Source organism: Microcebus murinus, chromosome 20, assembly GCF_040939455.1.
Source record: "Microcebus murinus isolate Inina chromosome 20, M.murinus_Inina_mat1.0, whole genome shotgun sequence".
Taxonomy (NCBI): domain Eukaryota; kingdom Metazoa; phylum Chordata; class Mammalia; order Primates; family Cheirogaleidae; genus Microcebus; species Microcebus murinus.
This window is the reverse complement of record NC_134123.1, coordinates 24,874,054-24,891,018: the sequence shown is the minus strand read 5'-3', so window position 1 is coordinate 24,891,018 and position 16,965 is coordinate 24,874,054. Positions and strand designations below refer to the sequence as shown.

Here is a 16,965-nt window from a genome sequence, read left to right as displayed (position 1 = left end):
CCTGTCAGGGTTTTGAATCAAGAGCTCAATGCCCTTTGTCATCCTTTTATTTCCTACAGATGCTGATTCCTATAATTGTGGGCATGGTGTAATTTAGAGTCTCTGCAAATTACCAATGACCCAAATATGATGTGCTCTGCAACTGTAGACTTCCACTTACCATAAGTCCCCATTAGTTATATCTTGTCATCTCCCCCAGAAATCACGGCGATGGAAAAGTAAGCGCGAGGGATCAGACTCTGGCAACCGGCAGATCAAGGCTGCTGGGAAGGTCATCATCCAGGATGTCGCGTGCCTCCTTCCTGTGCACAAGTCACTGGGAGAACTATACATGTAAGTATCAGGTTTCACGTATAAGCCAGGCACAGTGGTACTTGCCTATAGTCCCAGCTATTCAGGAGAGGCTGAGGCAGCAGGATCGCTTGAACGTAGGAGTTCAAGTCTAGCCTGGACAATATAGGGAGATCCCATCTCTTAAAAATAAAATTTTTTTTTTCAAGTATGCTGTACTGATTTAGTCCTGATTAGCAAACCTTTTTTTTTTCTTTTTTCTTTAAGTGTTGCAACTCCTTCTTCAAAAGCAGTTTTAGGAGAAGCCTAATGTATTAACCTTCTACTGCTGCATAACAAATTACTACAAATATATTAAATAGCTTCAAACAACAGTCATTTATTATCTCCCAATGTCCACAGGTCAGGAGTCTGGGCCTGGCTGTGCTAGATCCTTGTTCAGAGTCTCACCAGTCTGAAATCATGGCATTGGCCAGACAGTGCTCTCATCCAGTGTTCAGAGATCTCTTCCAAGCCCTTTCAGGCTGTTGGCAGCTATAGAACTCATCGGCGAATTTCATCTTCCTTCAGGCCAACAGGAGTAACTCACACCCACTTCACCTTCACCTAAGGCCTCATCTGATTAGTTAGGTCCACTCAAGACAGCTTCCCTTTTGATGATATCAAGGTCAATTGTGTAATAACCTAATCACGGGAAAGTGATGTCCCATGGTATTCATTGGTGCCATCCACATTCAAAGGGAGGGGATTATGCAACACTTGCATGTCAGGGGGCAGAAATCTTAGGGAATATTTTAGAACTGTGCCTCCTACAACCTAATGTGGAAAAGAAATATAAACAGAGCTATTTTGGGTATAAAGGAGGTAAGAGGCGAGTGACCAGCATGGAGAGGCTGGCCTGCAGTTTTCCTCTTTCTTCCTAAACTTGAACTCATAATAGATAGTATTTTTATTATGTAGTATACACGTTCCTACTTTGTGTTAGGAACCACAGTGTTGCACATATTTAAATCCATTCTTATGCAACCCTCAAACTCTGGGAACTCCACAGATAAGCTGGCTGGCAAATCGGTGTTTGAATACAGCCTTGCGCTCCTGACTGCACACAGGTGAGGGATTTCACCATCCCCGGGCTGGAACCCACAGCTGTATTAACATCAGCTGTAGCTAAGCTTTTCTTCCAAATCAGATAGAAAGGGAACTGAAGGCCAACACAGAATAAAACATTTTGACTGATAGCCAAAGAGGCCGTTTCTGGTCTGTTTATTAAACCAGGAGTCATTGATTCAGGAAGTTAGAGTAGAAAGAAACTTTTTTATTCTTTTTAAAAAATTTCAGATTGAATGTGAATGATATTCAGGAAACATGTCAGAAGAACGCCACTTCTGCCTTGCTTGTTGGAAGGAAGGATCTTGTCCAGGTATTGTACATCCGTTTTGGTGGAGATCTGAATTTTTCATTACTAGCAAGTTGTTTTCACTTTGTAGTTGTGGTTTAGCAATATTTTCAAAGTGCGCCTCCTATTTTGCAATTCCTCCTGTTTTCTTTGCCAACCTATAGGGCTAGAGCAGCTTTCCAAATCCTCTGAATGTTTTTCTTACTAGTGCATACTTGGAAAAGTCCTAAAGCAATTACTTAGTATTTTTTATTACATTTCTTTTCTATTCCAGTAAATGTGGTAATTGTCACATATCTAAATCTGGGCATCTATATCTTTGCCATTTGCACCCTCAATTTTTAAAAAAAATTTTTTAAATTGCTTCATTTCATAAAAGGTTTACTGAAGTATTCCTTTAGAGATGTTCATTTTAAAAATATGATTTAATATTATGAAGATTTACGTTTCCTTCATCTTTGCAGGAGCACAGCAGTGTATTAAAGCAAACTGTTCCTATATTGTTTTGCTTAACGGCTTTATTGAGATATAGTCCACATACCATGAAATTTACCCATTTAAAATGTATCATTCAGTGGTTTTTATTGTATTCAAAGTTGTACAACCATCACCACAAACTGTATTAGAACATTTTCATTATCCCAAAAAGAAACCCTGACACCCCTAATTGTCATCTCTTAATCTCTTCTTCCCCTAGCCCTGGGCAACCACTAATTCATGTTCTTTCTCTGTTGTGCCCTTATACATTAGCATGAGGATTAGGCTGAGCAATGGAAACTACTAGCTGTTGTCCTGGCAGCTCAGTTTTTCCCTTATAACCCTCCAAATAATCAGAGCTAAGGCCTTTCCTTTATTTTTATCTGATTAAAAAATCCCTAACATTTCCATTTGTCTTCTAACAAACACTGTCACATCTCTGCCCAAAACTCTTTTAGGAGAAATTCAGAGATGGATTTAATCTATTTCTATAAAGACTCAGTTACTTAGGTTCTGTGAACACCAAGGCAGCAGGAGGTAGTAGAAACTTCAGGGAAGAATTGACAGCAGAGGTGGGGGCCCAGTTCGGCTTCCTCGCAGAATGACATGAGGCAAGTTATTTTGGAGTTGTTCAGCCTCCATATGTTTGTAAGCTAAGAACCTCAAGAATAATTACCTCATAGTCTGGTGAGAAGTTTGGTAAATGCAATACTAAGGCAGACCTAAGGCTTGTTTTCTGAAAAAAAAAAAATTATCTGAGGAAAAATTACTTCCTAAAGTTTATTTTAAGTTTTAAGTACTTTTCTGCCAGAATTGGTTGGGAAGGGCAGACCAGTGCACATGATGTGGCAAGACTCTTGTGTTCAGACAGACCCAGCTTAAATCTGGACTTTGGCACTTTTTTATTGTATTATTGTAAGTGAGCTATCCAGTCTCTCTGAACCTCAAGTTCTTTGACTGTCAAATGGAAACAATACTTTTAAAGTAATTAGGAGAACTAAATAATATATGTGAAGTCCCATAACTGTATATGAGAGGTGGGAAATGCCCAATATATGGTACAGTTACTACCGCTGTTCTTGTAATGGTCATTTGTGACACGTGACATGATAGTGTTTAATGGAACAAAGAAATGACATGAGTGAAAATGTTTGTATTTTTTTTTATTCTTCTTTATGCCCATGTTGACGATTTTGTGTTTACTGTTTTACAAATAGTTGCAGAAAGGCCAGGCAAGTGAGGTGGCTCATGCCTGTAATCCTAGTATTCTGGGAGGCTGAGACGGGAGGATCGCTTGAGGTCCGGAGATCAAGACCAGCCTGAGCAAGAGTGACACTCTGTCTCTACTAAATAAATAGAAAGAAATTAGGCAGACAACTAAAAATATATACAGAAAAAATTAGCCGGGCATGGTGGCTCATGCTTGTAGTCCCAGCTACTTGGGAGGCTGAGGCAGAAGGATTGCTTTAGCCCAGGAGTTTGAGGTTGCTGTGAGCTAGCTGACACCATGGCACTCTAGCCCAGGAAATAGAGCAAGACTATTTTAAAAAAAACAAATAGTTGCAGAAATAAATACAAGTGTCACTGTTTCTGTTGGAGGCATTTAGGAGTTGCGTGTTAGAAAGTAAGGAAATACATGCCTAAGTTGGCTGCCAGGGTAGTAAGCATCCTGTCCTGTCCCAGAAAGTCATTAACTTTTTTTAGCACCCATTCAGTGGGTCGTTGATTATAGAGGTGAATGTAAACTTCAAGTTTCTCTTTTTAAATAATACTTGGGTGTGTTTTTCAAGTATGTCGGTGCCACATCATTTCATTGGTCTTGTGTGTCTGATGTTTCCAGTTAGTGAGCATTCAGCGATGCATTGCTACTAAGAAAGATTTTCCAGAAGTAGGGTTCCATCTTTAAAGGTTTTGAAAGGACAGGGGCTTTGTTTATGACATGATGTATTTAGTGTGTGCCTTGGATTTAACATATACTTAATGAACATTTGTTTCTGTTTGATGATGCTAAGCCCCATGACATTTCAAGTTTGAAGGTTTTCCTCAGATCTGGTGTCAACAGAACAAAAGCCAACTCTGTTTTATCATGGCCTTTTTTTTTTTTTTAAGCTTCAGAGAATATACTGAATCTCTTATAATGAAGGCAAAAAAGTGTTTTGTTATTTGGGTAAATAAAGAAGGACAGATCTTAAACATAATATAGAATGTTTTTATTTTCCTCCCTGTCAGCCAAGTTCACTCCTGAAGCAGCAGAACCAAGTCAGCGGTTAAATAGATGATCCTTTGAAATTATTGCACTGTGTCATTTTCTGAGGTTTACTTAATGAACATTTTTAAAGCCAGTGTTTCTCAAACTTTATAGTGCATACAAGTCCCCTAAGGATCTTGTTAAACTGTAAATTCTGATTCAGTGGGTCTCAGTGGGGCCTAGAATTCTGCGTTTCAATAAGCTTCCAGCTTTTGTGCATCTCAGGCATTAGGTTGGGTGTGGAGGATAGGAGGGTTCCTTCCCAGTTTCTGCTCCTGTCCTCACCAGTCTGAGTTTGTATGTTTCTCTTTAATCCGTCTAGGTTTGGTCGCTGGCTACGGTAGCTACAGATCTCTGCCTTGGTCCAAAGTCTGACCCAGATTTGGAAACACCCTGGGCTCGACATCCATTTGGACGACAGCTGTTGGAGTCCCTGTAGGTTTGAGAGCTAAAAGTGAGGAAAATGAGTGATGGCAATTTTAGTCCATCAACACTTTATTTTTTTTATTTTATTTTTTTCATCAACACTTTTAAAAAATGTTATTGCTTAAGAGAAGGATGCAGAGGTCTAAGGAATAAGAAGTAAGACCTTTTAGTACTGGAATAATTTCTGTGCAGAACCAACTTTTTATTGCAGAAGGAGCTATACAATATTTGTTACTTATAACAAGGTTTTGAAACCCCTAAGACTCATGTGTCCTATTGCCTGCTTGCCATTCTGTGATGGTAACAGGGTTTCTCTTAACTCCTTCATGTAGGTTATACAAGTGATATACTTAGGAAACCCCTAAAAAGCAGTGTGACTGTTCCTCAGAGTTGGGGAGACTGAGAGAACATTGCCTCACTGAGATGTTAGGTTAGTCTGCTTACCTCTTGCAAAAGCCACATTCATTTGCAAGCGCAGGCCTGGGTGCCAACCAGAAGCTTCCAGATTAGTTATCTAGATCGTTTGTAATACTTTGATGCCTTATATTCCAAAACAAATCTAGCCAAATTCAAAGTAGGTCAAACCGCTGACAGGGTTTTTTGAGGCAGAATTAAGAGGCCTCCCTTCCTACCCCTGCGGCAGTAACCCACCATGACTGTGGTAGTTATCCTTCCTCAGTCCCTTCTCTTGACTTGTTTTCTTTCCTCTCGTCTTTTTCTTCAGGTTGGCACATTATTGCCGGCTCCGGGATGTTCAGACGTTGGCAATGCTCTGCAGCGTGTTCGAAGCCCAGTCTCGGCCCCAGGGAATACCAAACCCCTTTGGGCCTTTTCCTAACCGTTCTAACCTCATGGTGTCCCATAGTCGATATGTAAGTTTGCGGTTTTCTGGTTCATGTCTGATTTTTCCCTTCTGTGACCTTTCACATGGAACGGTATTCTGACTCCAGTCCTATTTGTTTTCTTCCCGCCTCTAGCCTAGCTTTACTTCCTCTGGTTCCTGCTCCAGTATGTCAGACCCAGGGCCCAACACTGGTGGCTGGAACATAGGTTGGTATGGAAATGACTTAGCCCACGCTGGATTTTTAGTACTCAAGAAGCTGTGTGCAAGTTGTTAATACAGAGTCTTTCTTTGATGCATATGAGGGTCTTTGTGCCTCACTGGGTTGCGTTTCATCTCAAAATCTCGAGAAACTGACAGTGGGACTTCACACTGTTCACCCCAAAAACCTAACCCTTGTCCTTCTCCCTTCACACACCCCTTCCATGCTCCTCTGCGACTTCCTGTTGTCTACCTCTTCTCGTGACCGATTTTGGTATAGAGAAATAAAGCTGAGTCTGACTCCAGCTCCATAAAAGTCTGTTTGCTGAGTTAGGTGTCTTTTTGTTTCCTGGATTTAAAAAAAGTTCTTTCAAAAATGGTCTTAATTGTCTTGATTATAAAAGCTGTACATGCCCAATAAAGTAAACAAAAAGTATTAGAGAAGAAAGTAATAATCATTGACCTCCCACCTAGGAATAATATCCGTTAACATTCCAGAACATTTTCTTCCAATATCTGCATGCATGTGCACACATATTATGTGTGCAATTTTTCTGTTTTTAGTTTTATCATGAGCATTTTTTCATGTTATTTAAAAAATCTTCCTACACAATGACTGCCTAACATTCTGCTATGTCACTGTTCCCTAATTTGCTTTTGCGTTATGGTGTGTACTTAATCACCAGGTTCCCTTAATAATAAATATCTGGACAAAAAGGTTCAGGCTAGGAAAGAGTTCTGTTTGGTTATATTTCTCAGAATCTTCAACTTAGCTCACTCTTCTTCCAGGGAGTTGCATATACACTGATTATGAGAGCATTTAGATATGTTCTGAAGATTTGGTTTTAAAAGTTAGGCTAATAGAAAAAAAGAAAAAAGTAAAAGAAATTTAAAATTTTAAAAATTAAAAAAAAATAAAAATAGAAGATATGTTCTGTGCCTTCTCTGATTGCACTTTCCCTTTCCCATTTGGTTCTCTTAGCGGGAAGAGAGGCAGAACATGCGTCTTCACCCTGGGGAGAGTCTTCGCCTGAAGAACTGCGCTTTGGCAGTCTGACCTACAGCGATCCCCGGGAGCGAGAGCGGGACCAGCATGATAGAAACAAAAGGTGACAACCTTCCCAGGCGACGCTGTGATTCCAGAAATCTAGAGCCTCCAGAGTCAGACTTTTGCCCTAGGAAGGGTATCAATCTTGTTTTTTCTTAAAGTAACTGACAGGACATCTTTTCAATTTTGTCCAGGCTCCTGGACCCCGCCAATACCCAGCAATTTGACGACTTTAAGAAATGCTACGGGGAAATCCTCTATCGCTGGGGTCTGAGGGAGAAACGGGCTGAAGTGCTAAAGTTTGTCTCCTGTCCTCCTGACCCTCACAAAGGGATTGGTGAATATGAATTTCTTTGTTTTCCTGTCACTGTCTGAAAGGGCCTGTCATTTAGTTTGTCCACAGGATCAGATTTGGAATGGAGTTTTAGCTTCTTATTTAGAAGCAGAATTTCTAAAGCATTTTGAGTCTATTCCAAGCTTTTGAAAACCCTTGAATTTCATAACAAGATTGAATTTCTATTGCAACAGAAGTGGTTTTATGGACAGTACTCGGTGAGGATTGGAAGTGGGGCTATTTATGCATTTGTTCCACTAATACACAGCCAGCGCTCGCACATTCCTTGCCCTGGCAGAACTGGCAGCCGAGTGGGAGAAAAACATTAAATACTACATGTTGTGATAAATATGAATGAGCAAACAAAAGTGATGTTGGGGCAGGGAGAAAGACTCTTAGAAGATGTGTTGAGGTGTGTTGGGAAGGCCTCTCCAAGAAGCTGCGGTCTGAAGGGTGGGAGGGAGCCATTCTCCATGCCAAGGGGGTGGCCCCTCAGGGGAAATGACTCATCTGGAGTGAATGAACAAGTGAAGGACAGCAAGTGTGGCTGGAATACAGGGAGTGAAAAGAATGGTGTCAAATTACAAAGATTATTGGTCAAATAATAACTAGGGCATATGAATCAGGCAGGGACTTGTAAGTTGCGGTCAAGGATTTGGATTGTATTTCAAGTCCAACGTTACGCTTCCAAGGGCCTTAAGAAGTAAGCAACATGCTGTGGTTTATGTTTTAAGATATCACTTTGGCTGTCACATGAGGAAAGGCTGGAAAGAGGGCAGATCAGAAGTGGGAAGTGCTTTTCGAGGACATTATGGCAGTCAGAGGTTGGCGGCCTGGTGTTAGAGTGGTGTCAATGGAGGTGGGGGCAGATAGATGGATTAAAAAGATATTTTAGAGGAAGACTCAGTATGACTTGCCAATAACTTGGATGTGGGATTAGGAAGAGAGACAGAGCTTGGGTGATTACTGGATTTCCAGCTTGAGCAACTAGGCCAGTGGCAGTGCCAGCTTCTAAGATGGAAAAGACTGGAAGAAAATTGTGAGCGTAGTTTGGGATAGTGAGAGATGTGAGATATAGGAATGGAGCAGTCACATAGGCAGTCGGATGTGAGTTGGGTGCTCAGAGGAAAGCCTGGGGCTAGAACTGGGAATTTAGGGATCTCCAGCATATAGATGGTATATTGACCTGGGAGCTAGTGGGGGAGGGTGGGGAAGGGTGGGAAGGAAGGGTGCAGGGAGAGGCCACCTGCCCTGGCCCTTGAGAGAAACCAGTACTCAGAGCTTGGGTCCTGGAGGAAGAGCCAGAAATATTGACTTAGCATGAGACACCAGTGAGTTTTGAGGGAAAGCATGACTGGTGTGAAACAACCTCTCCAAAGAGATATTTTTTAAAGGACGAAATGGAAGACCGAACACACATTGATTCCTCTCTCCCACCAAAGTGTCTATATACGGAGCTTTTCTGAAAAGGCCTAACTGTAGAAGGAGAAGTAATGCTGACAGTAAAATTTGGGATCTGGGAAGCAGACAGTGATGTTAGGTCTGAAGCCGTGAGAGAGACACACAAAGCCTCATGTGTAGCAAAATGCTATTTTGAGCATCTGGGTGCAGATGGGTGGAGGCGAAAAAACATCCACCACGAGGGAGGGGAAAGTCTTGGGGTTTATAGAGGGTTTCTCCAGTGGGGGGTAAGTACAAGGGCCAGAACAGTGCTATAATAAATTCTTTTTCAAACAACCTGCTCCTACGACCCCTGCCCCAGTCACATCCATCCTTCAGCTCCTATATTGTCAGGAGAGATGGGGGCGGGGGGTGGGGGGGGATAAACTTCATCCCTATGAGGATGGGGAAAGGAATGCTGGCTGCAGCTGTCTGTCAGATTTACAACATCTGTCTGGGGGGACTCTCCAGACTCCTGCTGCTATTGTTTTACAAGCTTAAGTTTTCCATTAACTGCCCTATACATACTTTTGGGGTTCCCACCTGGAACAAACCTAACAAGTGGCAGCTGATTTTACCTGATAAAGCCGAACCCTGCGCTGGCAGTCAGAAAAACAAGACACATTGCAGAGCCCCCGTGTGACTTGGGTACCTCTGGAAATGGCTTAAAGGTGAGACTAGAAGCAAGGGGGTTGTTTGAGAGCCCTTTTAGGACCCCCTGATGCCCACTCTTAGTTTGTAGCACCGATTATTACCCCAACAAAAAACAAGAAATTTGTTCTTTAGAGAAAGTGAACACATTTCCAGATTGAAAGCACTCACCAAGTACCTGGCACGATGAATGAAGAAAGACCAGAGATACAGAGAAGACCCTAGAAGCTTCCAGAGAGAGAAAACAGGTCACCTAGAAAGGATAAGGAATATGAGTGGTCTGTGGCCATACCACCCTGAATGCGCCTGATTTCATCTGATCTCAGAAGCCAAGCAGGGCTGGGCCTGGTTAGTACTCGGATGGGAGGAACATGAGTGGCACCACACTTCTCAGGAGCAATTCTGGAAACGAGCTTGCAAGGCAGCAGTGCCTTCGAAATTCTTAAGGTGTTTCTAACTAGGAGTCCTGTGCCCAAGTTATCAATCCAAGTGTGAAAGTAAAGCTTCAGGCTATCTAAGAAGGAGGACTAGATTTGATCCAGGAAATAAGGGAGTAGGAATGTTGGTCTTCCTCACTGTGCCAGACTGAGAGAGAGACTAGTCCAGATTGGAGCTTCAGGAGCCCTGGTTCCAAGAAGAAAAAATTGAATTTTTTCAATATTTTTATTCTAGTGTATTCAGTGTTCTGCGTGTTTATAGAAGATTCAGATATTTGAGGGAGAGTTTGGAGATGAATTATTGATAAGTACATAGCAAACTAAGCCAATGAAAAGAATAAGGCTGATACTGACTCTTGGAAAAATAAAATGTGCAAGAAAGGGAAAGTCATCGTAGTACATGGCTTGGTTTCAGTAATGTTTACCTAGATAAATAACATAAAAATGGAATATTTATCCAACCAAAATGCTAATAGGACTGTGTAGGGGAGCTGAGGGACAGGCAGTGTACGTGTGTGGCTGGATTGGGGTCGTAAAAGAGCTTTCCACTGTGCAAAGTCAGTAGATGATGCTTAAACAAGAAAATTAAGAAATAGCTTTATAGGCCAGATAATGGCCTCACTCCTATAATCCCAACACTTTGGGAGGATCATATGAGGCCAGGAACTTGAGACCAGCCTAGGTAACATAGCGAGACCTTATCTCTACAAAAAATACGAAAATTAGCCAGGTGTGGTGGTATACGCCTGTAGTCCTTGCGGGGCTGAGGCAAGAGGAGCGCTTGAGCCCAGGAGTTAGAGGTTGCAGTGAGCTATGATCACACCACTGCACCCCTGAATTCTGAAAGTTTCACCTGCATTCCAGCTGGGCAACAGAGTGAGACCCCATCTCTAAAAAATGAAATAGCTTTATAAACATATTGTTTAGAGATTGGGAGGTAAAAACAAAAGAAACAGTTAAATAAGTTGAAGGGATTTCCCTTAGGGAGTGATTGGAGGTGTGGGGCAGGGAGTGCTGAGTTTTGTAATAAGATGCATAGAATTTAACTCTTGAAATCGTGTCTGTGTATATAGTTTCAATTTAAAAAGACAAAGTAGAGTAATACATAGATTTAGATAGTGAATAACAAGGACTGTTTTAATATGGAGTACTTTGGTCTATGTACTTGAAGAAATGCAAAGACACAAAATGCATTTTTAGGCAATATATATTTTTCGAGAGCATATAAATGTATGAAAGTATCCCAGGAAGAGATTAATGATAGTCTGGAGCAATTTGTCTTTCAAAATTAGTTTTCAGGAAAACATGTGACTCACAGAGATATGGAACTGATGTATTAATCCATCAATCAGCTAAACCCTCATTGACATTTACTATTATTAATATAAAGCATCATGTTGAAGTCTGTGGATTGTACAAAGAAATATAAAGTTTGGTTGGGGGCGGTGTCAGGAAATCTATAATCCTATCAGAGAGTCTGAAATGTAGACTCAGGAAGACTTAAATGATAGTCAAGGATGAATAATATATCCTAATATCAATAAAACAGTATCACAAGATTTTAAAAGAGGGGTAGAAGGATTGTGAAAGGTAGACTAACAGACAAAAGCATTAAGAGAAATATTTTCCATTTACAAAATTGTACAAGGTAGTGCAGACTTGAGGAATTGAGTTGCCCAAATACAGGACTTAGCAGGTATTAAAACAAAAATACCACAAGGCTACCCACTGGTCATCTCTCTGTGGCAGAAAACTAGCAGTTTCCTCTTGTGCTTATCTTGTCTGCAAGGGTCAGCCCACATCTGCAGATACCAGCATAGCAAATGTGATGGGTAAAGTTTTCATTTAGGAGATTAGATAATTATAGACAGGGCTCAAGGCTTCATTTGTTTTGTGAGGTTAATACTAGGCAGAATATTCCTCTTTTAGAAAGGCTCAGGATATAAGATGATTTGGGTTTTTTTTTTCTGATCGTGGTGTATGATGTGCTTAGTCTTGACGGTGGCATAGCAGAGTGACTACTCGCTTTCTTAGCCTTCCCTTGGGGATAATTTCTTCTCTAGTGGTGCAGATCTGCTCGCCTAAATCTCGTTCAGCAGTTTTCTAGTTCAGTTAATTAATTTCATGTATTGTTTATTTGGCTGGTTTTATTTACATTTGTGTAACAGGTGTTGTTGATTGATACACAGAACTCTTTGTTGTATAGTTAACAAACTAGAGCCACATGACCCTACATCTTTGGAGTTAGCATCTGCCTGGAAATTTTGAAAAGCCTAAGAGTCATAATTTGATTGTTCAGTGTGCCAGAAGTATTTTTATGGTCCTTATTATATTATCTATTAGGAACCAAAAACGATCCATTTCACCTCTATCAAGTTTTGCCTTCAAAGCCTATATTGTAGTAGTATGCCACTTCCTGTGATCCCCAAGTTTATCAGTGTTTCTGGCCCATCAGGAAATGATATCTATACTTCATGCAAGGCTGGGATTTCAATAGAGTGAGACTCTATCAAAAAAAAAAAGAAGTTTTTATTGGTGCATTTTTCCACCAGCCAGTTGTCATACATTAGAGAAACCAGTTCTGTTGGAAGAAAGGGCCAGTCCTCTGTTGTAAGAGGGAAAGAGAAGAGGGGCCAGAGCTGGGGCGAGCAGAACACCTGGTGGCACAAAGCTGAAGGGTCCCCATTCAAAGGCTTCTATTAGCAAAGTGACAAAAGAGGCCATGGGGAGGGCAGTTGGGGGCAGGCACGGGGGAGGAGTTTGCAGAAGGTGGCGAGGGCTAAAGTAGCATCTGGGGAACCGAAGAGGAAACAGAGTCTCTCGCAGGGCTGGGTGTCCACTGGTAATCATGTGTCTGAAATGGGATGGGCCTTCCTCCAGGGTCGCTCGGCTTCTTGGGGGCAGACATGGAGTGGGCAGGTGATATGGCTCATCCCGGGTTGAGATTTTGCCAAATGGTACAGGAAGGGGGCAAAGGAGTTGAAGATATTTGTAAAAAAAAAAAAAAGTGATTATAAAGTTGGTCCACATAATTCAGGTTGGCCAAAGGGCAAATTGTAGCCAGAAAGGGGATGGTGGACCACAGGGGTGGAGGAAGCAGGTTAGAGATTACAGGGCAAAGGCCTGAGTGGCTAGTGGGCACAGGGTTAGTGGTATGATTTAGGGGATACTAAGGATCATTTTTAAGAATTGGGGCAGAGAGTAGATTGAGAACCAAGGACAGAAGTCCTCAGTGAAAGGGGGTGTATCTCCAAAATCTCAGTAGATGACAGCAGAGAAAAGGGACAAAGGCTGGTGAGGCCAGATGGCATTAGCACCCAGAGGAAAAGTATAGCCTGGGGGCTGTGAGGAGTCACAGTCCCAATCCCTCCTGCCCCTGGGGTCATAGGACTTAAGGAAGAAACAGCCAGAGGCCAACAGAGGCAGCTGGGATTTAGTTGGAGTCAAGTGGTAAGGGGACTGTTCTGAGCTAAGTAGGTATTAATAGAATATGTTGCAAGGTCTGCACTTGGGGCGACCCAGTGGGAAGAGACAGGAGGAGGGATGTACAGAGCCCTGGGAGTGAGAGCAGAGGAGGCAGTGGCAGTACGGGCACCTGGCCCCAGGGTGGTGACTGCAGCAGTCCTGGTGGGACTCGCTTGCATCTCACTTCGAGGAGGCAGGGAACCAGTCCTAGCTCATGGAAGAGCTGTGCCATAGTGTCCTGACCTGGGCGTCTCACGCCGCGTGGCCATTTGGCAGGCATGTGGTACAGAGGGCTGGCTACAGGCTTGGTACAACCAACCCGCTCTCGGCTGGAGTGTTTACTAAGCCATTCAGTCCGTTCAGCTGATGCCTCTCAAACGCCTTGTACGTGCCAGGCCACTGCCAGCCATGGGAAGAGGCATCGGCGCAGCTACCACCTGCTGCAGGGCACTGTGTGCCCACCACGGCCTCTGAGAGCCAGAGGCCTGGTGCACCCCTCTCCTCACACCTGCCACTGCGGTGACAGCGCTGCCCTTTATCAGACTTGTCCAGATGGCAGAAGAAAGAGTTCTGCTATTTTAAAAAAGAGAAAATGAAAGACCCTGTTCTTTCAGAACAGCAGATTCCAGACAGGATCCTAAGAGGAATACATCTTTCTTACCTGACAATGCCCAGTTCCCTTTTTCAGAGCTAAACTCAAGGTGCCTCTTGTTTTGTCCATCTCCACCTATTTGCAGAGTTTGGCGTGTACTGCAGCCACTGCCGGAGTGAGGTCCGTGGCACACAGTGTGCCCTCTGCAAAGGCTTCACATTCCAGTGTGCCATCTGCCACGTGGCCGTGCGCGGCTCGTCCAATTTCTGCCTGACCTGTGGGCACGGTGGCCACACCAGCCACATGATGGAGTGGTTTCGGACCCAGGAGGTATGTCCCACTGGGTGTGGGTGCCACTGCCTGCTCGAAAGCACTTTCTGAACCTACAGACCATGGGAGTTATCCCACAGGACAAATTTCTCCTCTGGGAAAAATCCCAGAGGACCTTGATGATGGTGACAAGCTCTGCAAGGAGCCAGGCTCTAGAACCTGGGTTTGTCCCCGGCGAGACAGAAGTATGTTCCCCTCAAAGCCTGCGCTCCATCGGCTTCTCTCGAGCTTTTGCCTTCTCTTGTCTGGCTGTCTGGTGTGGACATCACCGCAGGAAGATGGGTGCACACATGTACAGCTGCATTTAACATGTTGTCCGTGTCACCTCAGCCACTAAGGTGGAAGTTTTCATGGAGAGAAGCACCTGCCTCCAGAGCCAATGTGAACCTTGAATGTGTTAGCCTTAAACCACAGACAGCGCCGCCCTCATGCCAGTGCAGAGACCCAAGTTGGATGCAAAAGGCAGTCTCCTGAGCCGAAGGACGGTGGATACTAATTTAATTGACACGGATTATGACAGCGTGGCTTTAGAAGTTGGTACGTTTACCAAGCTATGGACAGTGGCCTTCTAAGATATGACACTTTAACTATAAATATGTGATATACTTAAAGATTCTTAAAATGTATTTTTTGTTTGTTATGTCTCTTCCGAAAGCTGCTGTTCCTTGGCTAATAAAATTCTTGTCATTGTTTAAAAAAATAAGAGAGAAAGTTGAACAACATTTTAGTGAGTCGTTTTTTCACCCTACCTCTAATTGAAGGTAGCTATTTGAATAGGACCAAAGTCAGTGCTCCGATTCTTAAAGGAAATGCTGATATACTTTTGCTATCTGATAGGAGAAAATAGAATTTGACATTTAAGGTTCTTACAAGCCCCAAGAATCTTATTGTTTCTTCTAAGAAAAGGAAGACGAGATTGCTTTGCAGCATTGATATACACTTGATCTTAGCCAAAAGGCCGAGAAGCGATGCAGTGTTGATATAAAAAGTGCCACCTGCGTCTCTGTACAGATGGGCTGGGTCCCCTGAGTCCTCCAGCTCTTCCCCTGGGCTCCCCTGCAAGCATTGCCTGTGTGTGTCTGAGTTCTGACTGGTTACAGCTCATGTGTCCACCAGTTCTTCAGAATATTTTCAGCTGTTCACGTTTTGCATGTGCCAGGGAAGAGGAATCTTTTTTGATATTTCTGTTGAAATGTCTATTTCTATTTTTAGAATTTTACAGCTAAAATTAACTTAAGGAATTAACTTAAGGAATATATGTGTTCAATTAACTTAAGGAATAAGTTAACTTAAGGAATAGTTATATTCCTTAACTATATTCCTTAACTAACTTATATTATAACTTAAGGAATATAACTATTCCTTAAGGAATATAACGTGTCCCCAGTGTTTTGCATCACTGTGTTTCAAACTACACATTAAGACCCATTAATGGATTATGAAATCAATTTAGTGGATAAAACCAGCATTAAACAAATGAAATAATATAGAAGAAAAATGTTCAGAATGTACCATACATAGTTAAGGTAAATATTCTTTTGTGTAACGTGGTTGTTTTGTTTTTGGTTTTTTGAGACAGAGTCTCACTCTGTTGCCTAGGCTGGAGTGCAGTGGCATCAGCCTAGCTCACAGCAACCTCAGACTCCTGGGCTCAAGCGATCCTCCTGCGTCAGCCTCCCAAGTAGCTGGGACTACAGGCATGCGTCACCATGCCCAGCTAATTTTTTCTATGTTTTTTTAGTTGCCCAGCTAATGTCATTCTTTCTTTCTTTCTTTCTTTCTTTTTTTTTTAGTAGATACGGGGTCCCACTCTTGCTCAGGTTGGTCTCAAACTCCTGACCTCAAACAATCCTCCCGTGTCAGCCTCCCAGAGTGCTGGGATTACAGGCGTGACCCACCATGCACGGCCTATGTAACTTGTTTACAAGTGTGTATGTACAGTGTATATTCCATCACTATGTTACTTCATTTCTTACTGAATGTTGTGGTCAGAAACATTTTCAAAAGACAGTTTTGGATACTGTTCATACCTTGTCCCCTGTCTTGCTAGGCACAAAGCACCACGACATGAGGAAAGGACTTAGATCTTATGCAGTGAGACCAGAGGTTTAATGCTGGGCTCTGATCCAGGGTAAGGTGTCAGCGTCTCAGCAGAGCACACAGCTGGGTCCGCTGGGAGGCTGGAAGAGGAGGCCAAAACATCTGAACTTGTTTGCACTCTGACTTTTCTTTGTTTGGGTTGAGGCTGCTGTAAGGGTGATCACGGAATAGGTTGACTAATTTACACAGAGATAAAGGATCTGTTGTGTTCCTCATGAAATCACACCATTTGCAGAGAACAATCTTTTCCTGTTCCTCACTGTTCAAGCCAATGTAAAAATTTGTCCCTATCTGTCCCCATCAAGAATGAGATGTTTTTCTTGTTTTAGTTTCTTGTTATGGGAACGTTGTCTTCCCAAACTGAAAAATCTTAATGTATATGAAGAAATCCAAAGTTTAAGACATTACATAATGTCTTCTTTCAATAAGTGAATTTCTCTAGAATTTCCAGGTTGCCAGAACAAAAGCCTAATATTTTGCACACATTTATGTTTGGAAATGTGTTAGCCTGGATGTGAGCCGTGGTTTATATTCTCTCTGCCTTAGACTAGATTATTACAAGCACCTAAATACTTTTTTGTTTGTTTTTAATAACAACATAAGCTATGTTCTGAAGTACCTTTGAACTTGGCAAGGAAGACAGGTCTAGCAGGCTTATTTGTGCAGCAGAGACAAAAGGTTGCTTTTC

At 42.4% G+C, this 16,965-nt stretch overlaps 1 protein-coding gene across 2 annotated transcripts in view; it reads left to right on the top strand.

Annotated features, from left to right (window-relative positions):
* The window catches only part of WDR59 (WD repeat domain 59), a 65,175-nt gene extending 50,135 nt beyond the window's left edge, over positions 1-15,040 (top strand). Inside the window, exons 20-27 of one of the 2 annotated variants that reach the window (XM_012772489.3) lie at positions 200-333; positions 1,630-1,711; positions 4,735-4,847; positions 5,563-5,710; positions 5,816-5,888; positions 6,863-6,989; positions 7,123-7,265; positions 13,993-15,040. In XM_012772489.3, coding sequence (XP_012627943.1) covers positions 200-333; positions 1,630-1,711; positions 4,735-4,847; positions 5,563-5,710; positions 5,816-5,888; positions 6,863-6,989; positions 7,123-7,265; positions 13,993-14,228 — 1,056 coding nt within the window. In that variant the 3' untranslated portion in view covers positions 14,229-15,040. The remainder of the gene's footprint in view (positions 1-199; positions 334-1,629; positions 1,712-4,734; positions 4,848-5,562; positions 5,711-5,815; positions 5,889-6,862; positions 6,990-7,122; positions 7,266-13,992) is intronic. The other variant, XM_012772491.2, reaches the window with a different exon arrangement.
* Positions 15,041-16,965: the final 1,925 nt, after the last annotated feature.